Here is an 11,494-nt window from a genome sequence, read left to right as displayed (position 1 = left end):
TTGGGCATTTCATCGAAGACGTAGAGTGTGGGGTGAAATTATGGGGGTGTTTGACGTACCAGGGCGGCGTCCCGATTAGTCGCTTCCCGAATGCCTCTTTCTTGTACTAATTAATGTGTATGGTCTAGTCTTTCCAGTGCCCCTTCCTTGCCGCCAACGCACGCTAGATGGAGAGTAAGCAAGCTACCTTGCTTGCATCGCCTCCACCGGGCGTGGTCAAAATTCATGTTGATGGTGCTGTTGCTCGGGATGGGTTGGGCACAGTGAGTGCGTTCTATTTCATTATGGTTCACATACTTGGCTGCTACCCAGGATGGCGGCAACCTTGTCTGGTGGCGACCTAGTCGGCGGCGGTGTGCGTTGGGGTGTCCGGTGGCGAAGCGCTGAGTTGGGGATGACGGCGGAGCACCGATACTAGCGGAAGTCTGGTCACGGCAGTGCAAAGGAGGGCAAAGAGAGAAGAGGATAGTGCTGCTTAGGCAAGGAGAGGGGAGGCGTATATGACCGAATTGGCATGGACTCCAGTGGCCCGCTATACGGAAACGGATGTTTTGGGTTGGAAGCGGATGTTTCGGATACGAATAGGCATTTTCTCGAATATGAATATCGGATATTTCGGATTATCCATTACCACTTTCCACCCCTAGGATGAGTATACTTGAGCCTATGTGATTGTGCTGTATATTCAAAAAATACTAAATAATTTTTTTTGTTTTTTCTAAAAAAGTAGTTTTTTTCCTTAAAAAAGGCACTGCAGCCTCATTTTGCTGTTTTTCAAAATAAAAAAACAAATTGGTTTTGGGCTTCAATCGTCACTCGCAGCGTCATTTCCCCCATTATTGTTGGAACCGAGGATCGACGAACGATCAGACAAAAACACGAGACACGGTGGTTTACCGGGCGACGAACGCCCGCCGGGCGACGTACGCCCCAGCGACATACGCTGGCCTTTTCTCTGTATTTTTCACTCGGCTCACAAACGCCTCCGGCCGCACGAACAACCCCTTGTATTTCCGGCGAGCTCGAACTCTGCCCCACACACACCATCCCACGGCGAGCACACATACACTCCGAGAGGCTACATCTCTCTCTGGCTCCTCTACTCTCTACACAACACCACCAGCCACTTAAATATGCAAGGCCACACACAGCCTAGCCGCCTCCATCGGCCACTAACAGCACTTACTAACTACCACGACGCCACACCTCCATGCACTAACCAACTCAGCTAGCATGCATACTAGAATCGCTCACGCCCAGCCCTGTAGCTAGCCCACTAACTAACCAGCCATGCATGTAGATGGAATCCCGGCCGCTACTCACGCACGAACGTGACTCGGCCAGGTCGCTGCATGAGGCCGTGATCAAGATTACTGCTGACTGACGGGCACCCTTGACTGCGCCGCCGCCGCCGCCTCCCCTATGACCATGAGCGCCATGACGGCCGCCCTCCACCACCGCCCCCGTTCGCGCTCGCCTCTGGAAGACGAGGATCTGCTCTCCGAGGTCCTCCTCCGCCTCCCGCCGCAGCCGTCCTCCCTCCCCCGCGCATCCGCCGTCTGCAAGCGCTGGCGCAGCCTCGTCTCCGACCGTGGCTTCGTCCGCCGGTACCGCCGACACCACCGCCGCAGCCCTCCCCTCCTCGGTTTCTTCCGCGACGACCATCCAAACATCACCTACACGCCTACCATGGAGGCCCCCGATCGTGTCCCCGCCAATCGCTTCTCCTTGCATCTCAATGACTGGTACAGTATCCTCAGCTGCCGCCACGGCCTCGTGCTCATCTCCCACTCGTCGCGGAACCAGGTCCTGGTGTGGGACCCCGTCACCGGCGACCAGCACCGCGTTGCTGCTCTCCTAGGGATCGACATGGCCACTACCCCGATGGACGGGCAGGTGCTTCGCGCTGCTGCCCACGCCCAACACTTCCAGGTGGTATTGGTTGAGTATTGGTAAACTACAAGAAGAAATATGCACGAGCGATCGCCGCCATTTACTCGTCGGAGACCGGTGTGTGGAGTAATCTCATCCAAACACCGGTTCCACGTAAGGCCATGGAATATGAATCCATGCCCCCTGTGCTGGTCGGGGATTCTCTTTACATCTTGCTCCCTGGGGATAGTACAAGTGTAATTCTCGAGGTTGATTTGGATAGCCAGAGCCTAGCTGTGTTAGTTCTGCCAATGGATACCTTTGCCAAAGATCAATTCTTGATGGTTATGCGAGCAGAGGGTGGCGGGCTGGGCGTACTCTCCCTGACAGGATTCGCCGCCGAGTTATGGAAGAGGAATACGGACTGTGATGGTCTTGCTTCATGGGTGCTAGGACGAACTTTTGAAATGGACAAGCTACTTCCCTTGAATTCAGAGCAGATAAGGCACACACCGATGGTAGCTTATGCTGAGGAAAATAATGTGGCTTTCTTGCGGACATTTGACAGTATCTTCATGGTCCAGCTTGACTCATTGCAGTTCAGTAAACTTCCTGAAAACAGTAACTGTGATATCTGTTATCCATTAGAAAGTGTCTATGCTGCAGGTAATACCATGTCTTCAAACTCTGGTCATAACAAATTCATGTTGATTTTCGATAATTATTTGATGGAATATGCTGTTCACATTCTGTTTAAGCTAACCATTTTAAGTAGTGCCATATTACTTGTTTCTTTTGATCCTTGATGACCTCTTCAACATATGGCGAATTTGTTCTGTAGTGTTTCTGTTATGATGCTTGACTGCTTGTGTGGTAGCATTATTTGATGGTCATGGTCTGAATTCACATATATTACTGGTAGCTAATCTGCTAGTGTCCTTTATGCCTTTTATGTCATCACTTCATTGTTATCTTGTTTGTCAACAAATATGTAGCGATGAGTTTCTTATGTTATCAAAACATATTGTTATTCGTTGAACTATGTGCTTCAAGTCAGACATAGCAAACTGTCTTTATCATTTTATTATATGAATATCTATTGAATAAAATAATCAACACCGAGATTGGTAAATTCTTTCTATAACAGTTGAACTAAATTTCATAGTTTGCCTTTGATATATAAGAATTGTATGTCGGTAGTGTTAGTGCTGTGGTGCAGGTCTTTCTCATGTTGAAAACAACTGCATCGGAATATTCTTTCAATTTGACAGGCTGTATGGTTTTGTTTTTCTTTGTAATGTTGTATCAGAACTCAGTTAGTTTTTTTCCAGATTACATTTGTGAGTTATGTAAATATTGTGTTGATGCCTCCTTGTATCTCTTTAGCTTTCCGTCAGGTTATTTGACTTCTTATGATTGCAGAAACAAGCATTGGTGGTGGGCATGGTGGAGCTGATCAAGATATGCTAGTATGATGTACTGGTTGAGCAGGAAAGCTTATCTTCTGAATGTATGTTGAGGCATCTGAAGTTCTGAACTGTTCTTTCAAAAACATGTATTTTTTCCCTTTTTACTGCCATTCTCAAATACTAAATTGCAAGAGAGGGTTGTAAGTTTTTCTCCACAATCTTTTGCCTAAGTTTTTCCCACCTGGCCACTTCTCATCATCCCTTCCTTAGCAGCTCTGCATTCTCTTCCTCATGCCTTCACCCACTTACATTCTCTTTTATTTGCTGATGTTTTAACATAGTTTTAAATCGCTGGCTAAAAGACCGCTATCGCGGCGCTATCTCCGCGTGAAATCTGCCCCGCGATTTCCTTCCTTCCCAGAATCGCGGGAGATCGTGCCGCAATCGCCAGAGATCGTGCTGTTTCTTCGTTAACCATTGCGGCAAACTTTCCTTACGCGATTTCCCTTCACCCGCGATTTTAATCTATGTGTTTTAAGCCCCTCTACTAGATATTCTCTTCACTTGCCTCTCCCTTCCATCCAGCTGCCTTGCTTAATTTCAGCTTACCTCCTTAGTACTACCCAAGTCCCCTCTAGTAGTGCTGGTTTTTCTCCCTCTAGCTCCTCAGATGACTGATGACTTGATACCCTTCCCCTCTTTGTGCAGAATTTTGTTCCTACTCGGTCATAGATTATAATGGTGTCATGTACTCATGTTAAGTGGTAGCAGAATGAAGTACATCCTTTTTCATGATTCATAGATTTTGTTTTAATTTTACACATGCTACATTGCCTTTGATTAGGTTTCTTTGGTTATGGATCTATCAGGTTCTAATGATTTATATGTACTTCTCTGCGTAAGTGACTGACAACTAAAGTAACCTGATCATTTGTTCTATACTTCCTTCACTTATATGGGCTTTATAGCTATGCCATTTCACATTGCTGCTTATTTTGGATCATTGTGATACCCAGTGAACTAATTATTGTAACAAATTTTTGAAGAGCATGCCTTCGTGCCATGCCGTACTACTCTTTATCATCCACTTGTAGTTAAAGTATTAGATTTGTGGAAGGTTATACTAGTTTTAGGCAGTTTTCTTAAATATTGTCTCGGCACCTCTCATGGTTAGTTGTATATTCAATTGGCCGTTGTCTGCTGCAAACTATATGTATATGTATATGCTTTGTGGCAGTTTAATTTCTTAAAATTGATCAGGCTTGATGTTTAACACTTTATATTAAACATGTCATCAAAATGGCATGACAAGATTCACTATAAATACTGCTTTCACAACGAATTTCACTGTGCACTAACAACATATTATCATTGGAAGTAGTGGTCAAATACTGTGCAGAGTGAAAAAAAAAGATACCTACGCTTGACCGAAGTAAGTCAGTCTGTTAATAAGGCGATGCATGATCCCTTAGTTCAGGCTTCTACATCATGAATTTGATTAAATTCATCCATTGGTGACTAGCTAGCTGCTTCTGCATTTAAAAAGAAGAACGATAATGAGCTAGAAACAAAACTTTGACATCTCTTATTTCCTACTCCATGAACCCCTTGTATGCCACTGATCTTTTAGCCTCTATTAGGACCAGATATAGCCAAAAATTGCCAATAAAGTAATAATAGAAGCCGAAGGTCACTACACTACAAATTACCTATTCTGTGTTTCTAATGTTGGTTTTGTAATGCTGAGATGATTCGCCTTTGGAGATCTCCACAATGGTGAAGCTAATGTTTACTATTTGAGTCATACAAAATCATCTGATAAAACTTTAACGTCATTTTCATGAATGAATGGCACACATTTGGTTTGACTGATGCTGTGATTGCCCTGCAGGTATCTTGAGTTACAGTCTGGTGGCCGAGATGCAGAAGGGGCTTGTTTGCTGCGACCCGCGAGGAAAATCCACCCTCTATGTAGGATGCACTAGTCAGACGTGAAGTGGGCTTATTGGAATTAATCGCTTATTTTGATCAACCTGGCTTGTTATCTACTTTCTGTAGTCAATTGACCAACTGGCTTGCTACAATTAATTAGTATGAACCTTTCAGCTGTTCTTCCTTGCATTTTGTGTGTGTTCATATTCACTGTTTTCTTTTGATTGTGTTCCATGTTGTATCAGGCAAGGACGAATTATGCGTAGAATTTCTGCTTATGCCCATTTAGCGTATTTGTATTTACCTGGTTCTAACTAGTGAATGTTGAGTTGTTTTGCTTTCCCTGAGATTCAGGGAGGGCTTCGGTGAGATTGCTAATGTTTAAGTGGATGGGATTGCTAAGTTTTGGAGTATGAAGTAAACATGTCACACTATGAGATTTGCAAAATTTCACAAGTGTTGTGCGGACGCGCAAAACACATTCTATTGAATATTGATTGGTTCCGCAATCACAGTTTTCAACATCACGATCCCATGATCCAGAGGCTATTCAACTCTTTATTTTGAAGGTTACTTGGCATTAATTGTTGCCCCACCTCTTCTTGCACTCAGCTATACAATCCGCAACACCATGTGTATCTGCAAAAATGGCCAAGACGAGCACAAGATCCTCAGACCAGGTGGTGATTCTTCTTTGTATCAATAGAAAAAAGAGAGCATATATTGCATCGATGTTCAGGAGAATTCAACTATAAACGGAACGGGGCAAATGGAATGCAAGTAAGCTGTTCTGTTGGTCTTACACGTTGGTGCACCGACGGGTCACAGATGGAGTCCGTGCTGCAGACCATGATGCATGCGGCGAGGGCGTCCTTCTTGTCAACACCGTCACAGTTGCCGGCGCAGTCGACGTTGCAGAGCCACCAAGGGACGCTGTGCCTGCACCCGTGGTGGCACTGCTGGTAACAGTTGCAGAAGAACATGGCGTCCACCTGTTGCTTGGATGGCACTGACATGATGAGGAGCATGATGCACAGCGTGGCAATGGCGGCCGCCCTCTTCTTCACCTCCATCTCATCTCCTTCCTCGCCCAAGCTATGACAAGAGAAGAGGAAGGGAACTGATGTGGGAGTTTTCAGGTGACTGGTGGCTCTCTTAGTCAGTCAGATGTGTGGTCTTTATATACTGGAGTTCTGAGGGCAATATCGGTATTTGACCGGGATAATTTGTAGTGTAACACGACAAGTATTGCAGTATTTTCTAGCACATCAGATTACCCACAATTTCAGGCATGGTTGTTTTGTAGCCAGTTTTGCCATGGCATTAATTTCCTAAACAAGATGGTGCATACTACCACTTACTAGCCCCTAGTGGCCTAGTGGCACACCTGAAAATAACCTTGGATCATAAACCGATTAGACAAGCGCATGCTGAAGAGACTTGTGCTGATGTAGAAAGAAAACTGAATGCAGTTTTCAAACAATGCTGTTTGGTAGTAGTGACGGACAGATTGCTATTTCAAGTTCCTGGAGATGTGAAGTAGCTGCCTGGAAAGACATCTGTGAATTGAATTTGCACAATTCTCTCTTTCTTTAACCAAATTTGCATCTATTCAGTAGCAAGACCCGTGTAGGCTTCTGTGAGTTTGCTAATGTTTGAATTTGAATTCTTTGTTGAGTTGAATATACATATGATGTATGCACGGGAGTGTGTGCTTCAGTGTGTTGGGTGTGTGATTGTCGTTCTTGTTAAAAAACTATGTATGATACAGGGACATGTTGTGTTGCTCCTCTTGACATTCTCGGGGATGGGGTGAACGAACCTCGCACAGTAGAATCTTCTCTTTTGGTTAGACTGGTAGATATGTGCCTGTAAGTTGTAATTTTTTTTACTGAAATGTAACTATACATATGAATATATCTAGTGTTAGGGAGTTTGCTTAAATATTTTTTCCCGCGGGCCCCATGTCTAGCGCACCTGTTGGAGATGCTCTAACTGCAGTCGAAACGAAGCCAGGCATGTCCACTCGCCCCCATTACGTCCTCGATCATATTTGCACGCGGCCCAACATCCTCGGCGCTGCACTAGGCCGTATACCTAGTGCCCGTTGATCCCACATACCCCTGCGCTGATTTCGGTCCAGACTGCCCAGCAACGAATTCAAACGCAGGCACCGAGCCTCCCTGATCGCCCCGATCTGGTCGGCCGCCGGCGCCGGCATCAGCATTGCCATTGGCCATTTTTTCTTCCGTCGTGATACTACAGTCCAAGAATGGGGATCAATGAAATACTGCAAAGTTAGTGCCGGCAAACGTACCTTGGGGATTGGTCCCTTCCATGGCCGAATCACTGTCGGAGCCGTTCGCCGGAGAACCTCGACCTTATCTTTCCCCTTCTGTCCATCCCAAGGCTGATCGCTTGACAGAACAATCACGTCGATGTTCCGCCGACTTCTTCTTCCGAATAGCCCACCTGAAGATACTCGCAAATGATATCCGACGGCATCGGGCAGTGGGACCTCCGCCACCAATCTGGTCATAGTGCGGTCCTCCTCGTCGAAGATCGTCCCGGAGAGAGCCCAAAAGCGATTGCCCCGCCAGCATCCGGGGCGGCCTTGGGTGCCCTCGCGGTCGCTAGTGTAGTCGCCTCCCTGTCTCTCGTGAGGTAGCTTGTGCTTCTTTAAAATGAAAGAGATTGTCACTTTCCAGCCTCTGCACCAACTAGGGATGCATACGGGCATTTTAATATGAGTATGAAGATAAGCATGGTCCTCAGAATTTTTTAAATGAGTATCAAGATATTTCTTCCTAAGTGGTTCTCCCTGTGCATTATCAATTCTATGAACTAAACTTTGCATGCCCAACCACTGAGCTAAGGCTGGTACAATTAATTAGTTGTTCCCTTTGTTTAGAAATATAAGAGCATCGTTTAGATCACTAAAGTAGTGATCTAAACGCTCTTGTATTCTTTAGTGATACAAACGCTCTTATATTTCTTTACGGAAGGAGTACCTTTTAGTTGGTATTTTCTATGTGTTCATTTTCACTGTTTTCTTTTGATTATATATGGACGGGCCAATCCTACGTCAAATTGCGGCTTATATATGTCCCATTTTGTGTGTGACCGACGAATTTGTTTCAAATTATTTTGCTTTTGTTCAGACTCACACAAGGCTTCGATTAGTTTGCTGATGTTTGAATTCTTTTACATGTTATTAACCCTCTCCTACGTTACTTATTCCCCGCAGAAAGAAGATAAGACAATTGTGATCTTGCAATCTGGTCAGAGGATGGTATCAAAGACACATCAAATTAGCAGGGATTTACCAAATGCATTGATAACTGGCTTTATTATAAGATTCACAAACTTCCTCACAATCACAAGTAGTGCACCGAAGCCAAATACATATTATTGCATTGGTGCAGCAGTTCGACATCATATGATCCCATGATCGGCCAGATCTTCAATCTTCAAGGAACCTTGGCCCGTCCATGGCGACCCCACGTATCGTTGCACGCATGGCTACAATACGCGGCGCCTGCATATGCAAAATGGCAGTGCAAGCACAGGATCATCAGAACAAAATGACAGCATAAAGAGCACACATATTCCATGAGTGTGCCTCTACGAACGCACCCATATCATAAAGCAAGGTGGTAGGAGGTCCTCTTACCGGATGGCGCCGCCGGCACGCCGCATAGGGAGTCCTTGGTGCAGGCGACCATGCAGGCGGCTACGGGGTCATTCTTGTCATCACAGCTGCCGCCACACACGACCTTGCAGAGCATCGGGAAGGCGTGCTTGCACTCTAAGTAGCACTCTCGGTAGCAGTTGCAGGAGTAATTGGAGAACTGTTGATGGGATGGCCTGGACAGCATGAGGAGTAGGAACACGGACAGGGCCGCAATCACTGCCGCTCTCTTCTTCACCACCATGTCCTTCCTCGTACTGTACAAGAGAAGTGGAGAACTAGATTTCAGGCTCCTGTATGGAGGGCTCTGTACATGTTTCAGCCTGGAAGTGGATCTCCTGCGAAGGAAATCATGAACCCTGAGATCAAGAAGATCCGAGGAGCTAGGAATCATTTGCGTGGAAATCTGAGAGAGAGGTAAATCATGGTCGTACTTCCAAAACTGTTGATCCGCCCGATGGAAAGTTGAGCAACCTTCTCTGAAGAAAAATCAGCACCAAATCGGCAGAGTATCAATGGTGGCAAATTCAATCACCAGGTGATTTGCTGCTAAAAGAAAATGTAGAGCAATCTCTGTCTCTATCTCTAGTCTTTATCTTTATCTCTATATCTATATCTCTATCGCTATCTTCTCTTCTCTTCTCTTCTCTTCTCTCTCTCTATATATATATATATACACACACACACACACACTACCCCTTTACCGATTTTCCTCCCTCCCTCCCTCCACCGGTTTTCACTGGTTTTCTCATTTGGCCAAACAAACCCAACCTTTATTGGGTAATGATATGGCCGGACAAACCCAACTTTTATGGGAAATGTTTACGCACGGTGAGCCGGATGAACGCTCAGGCCGGTCACTTCGGCACGCTGGCGTTAGCCATCAGGAAGGGAACACGTGTACCTTATCCTCTCCCCAACGCCCGCATCCACTCCTTTCCTCGCGGCCGTGACCTCGCTTTCCCCATCGCTTTCCGCCTCGCCTCCTCCGACATAGCACCAGGCAGCTCCGAGCACTCCTCCCTTCGCACCTCACGCTGCACCTCCTCCATGGGGGTGCTGCTCCCATGCGCCATGGCCTGCGAGCTCAAGGTCAGGGCGGCCATGGCTGGCGAGCTCGGGGCGGACTGCGACGGGGCTCCTACGAGCTGCTATGGGTGCCATGGCTTATGAGCTCGGGGGCAGACGACGACGGGGGAGACTGCGAGCTGCTATGGGCGACGCCGTTGAGCATTTGCTACTGGGAGAATCTCACCGGAGCTGTGAGCATTAAGCGACACCTCCCATGTTACAACTGGTGTTCAAGGAAGCTACCACAGGCACCGCAAAAAGCTTCAAACCATGACGCCAAATGCTGAGACCGCTCAGTGCCATCGCAAAAAGCTACAACCGGTGTCGCAGAAAGCTTCGACCGGTATCGCAAAAAGCTTCAATCACGACGACATATGTCAGGTCTGGCTACTGTCAATACCAAAAAAGCTGCAACCGTTGTCGCTTTTGCTACTATTGGGGTCGTTGTTTGCTACATACTTCACGGCTTAGCTGCGGCGTGCGACGACGGCGGCGATCAACAGGCTGTATGTTTTTGCTGGAACGAAGACTGTGTGCTACAACCGGCTATGGCAGAGCTACCACCGGTGATTTCTTTTGCTACAACCATGTACAGATTAGTTGTGACCTTGGTCGGGTGCTGCAACAGTTGATGTTTTTGCTACTACCGGCGTCGTTGTTTGCTACATGCTTCACGACTTAGCTGTGACGTTCGACATTGATGGTGATGTTTTTGCTACAACCGCCGCCGTTCGTGGATTAGCTGCAACCCGCAATGGCCGCGACGGCGGTTCGCTGCAACAATGCTTTGGTTTTGCTACCACTGGCGAAGATTTTTGCTACATCCAGGCATATTTGCTACAACGGTGCTTCAAACACGGTGATGAGCAGCGCGAGATGCTGGTGGGGGTTGTCGCGGGGGGCGAGGCGGCCGGAGGCAGGACGAGATGTGTGCGGGAGAGACGGATGCAGAGCTTGGTGGAAGAAGGTGCGGCTGACCCGCAGGAGCCGGACATGCGAGGGGAAGAGACGGCATCCTGTCGTGAAGAAGACGCCGATGTAGGTCAAAGATGCCAGATCGATGGCTACTGATGCGGCGAGAGGCGACAGCGAGCCGGCATGCGGAGCTGCAAGCAGGAGGCCAGGGGGAGGAGGGGCGATGGGGCGCTACAGAAAATTCTGTCGGGCAATGAAGGATGAGGGCTAAACCAGGATGAAGACGAGTGGGGGAAGGAAGAAGAGAACGCAAACCCAATCGGATGGCTGCACGCTGCTGAATTGGACGGCCAGGGGCTGACCGGCCGAACCGGTTGGGCCGGCGCCGGCGCAAATTAGTACCCAACTTTTATTTGATAACACAATCAATTCATGCATGGCGATTGATTTCTTTTTGGTAACCCAAGTTAACTAACGGACGGTAATCAATCTTCAAATGGATCCGGCTTGCCTGCTCCCTCTTCATGCTCCCATCCGTGCTTCCACTTCATCCTACGGCTGTTCTTTTCCCTTTTTCTTTTCTAATTTAATTATCACCCCCCTG

The 11,494-nt window shown here is 47.1% G+C and overlaps 1 protein-coding gene, 1 long non-coding RNA gene and 1 pseudogene across 3 annotated transcripts; 1 reads left to right on the top strand and 2 right to left on the bottom strand.

Annotated features, from left to right (window-relative positions):
* The first annotated feature begins 1,293 nt into the window (after nt 1-1,293).
* LOC123140930 (uncharacterized) lies at nt 1,294-3,700 on the top strand. 2 transcript variants are annotated; one of them, XM_044560193.1, is made up of 2 exons: nt 1,294-2,538; nt 3,295-3,700. In XM_044560193.1, the coding sequence occupies exons 1-2, from the start codon at nt 2,055-2,057 to the stop codon at nt 3,345-3,347; spliced, it is 537 nt and encodes a 178-aa protein (XP_044416128.1). In that variant the 5' UTR covers nt 1,294-2,054; the 3' UTR covers nt 3,348-3,700. Both variants share the same exon structure in this region, with proteins under 2 accessions (XP_044416128.1, XP_044416129.1).
* Nucleotides 3,701-5,793: 2,093 nt separating this feature from the next.
* LOC123142382 (uncharacterized) lies at nt 5,794-6,286 on the bottom strand (annotated as a pseudogene).
* A 2,248-nt stretch (nt 6,287-8,534) lies between these two features.
* LOC123142836 (uncharacterized) lies at nt 8,535-9,436 on the bottom strand. The gene is made up of 3 exons (XR_006470595.1): nt 9,339-9,436; nt 8,887-9,242; nt 8,535-8,751 (listed from the first exon to the last, which is right to left on the bottom strand). It is a non-coding gene; the product is annotated as an uncharacterized lncRNA (long non-coding RNA).
* Between the last annotated feature and the right edge of the window lie 2,058 nt (nt 9,437-11,494).

Source organism: Triticum aestivum, chromosome 6D (genome assembly GCF_018294505.1).
Source record: "Triticum aestivum cultivar Chinese Spring chromosome 6D, IWGSC CS RefSeq v2.1, whole genome shotgun sequence".
In the NCBI taxonomy this organism is placed as follows: domain Eukaryota; kingdom Viridiplantae; phylum Streptophyta; class Magnoliopsida; order Poales; family Poaceae; genus Triticum; species Triticum aestivum.
The sequence above is the reverse complement of the archived record's forward strand: the minus strand, read 5'-3'. Positions and strand labels throughout refer to the sequence as shown.

Coding starts and splice junctions, on each gene's coding strand:
- LOC123140930 (XM_044560193.1), top strand. CDS start 2,055: ATGGAATATGAATCCATGCCCCCTGTGCTGGTCGGGGATTCTCTTTAC. Junction 2,539..3,294: donor AGAAAGTGTCTATGCTGCAG/GTAATACCATGT, acceptor TTATGATTGCAG/AAACAAGCATTGGTGGTGGG.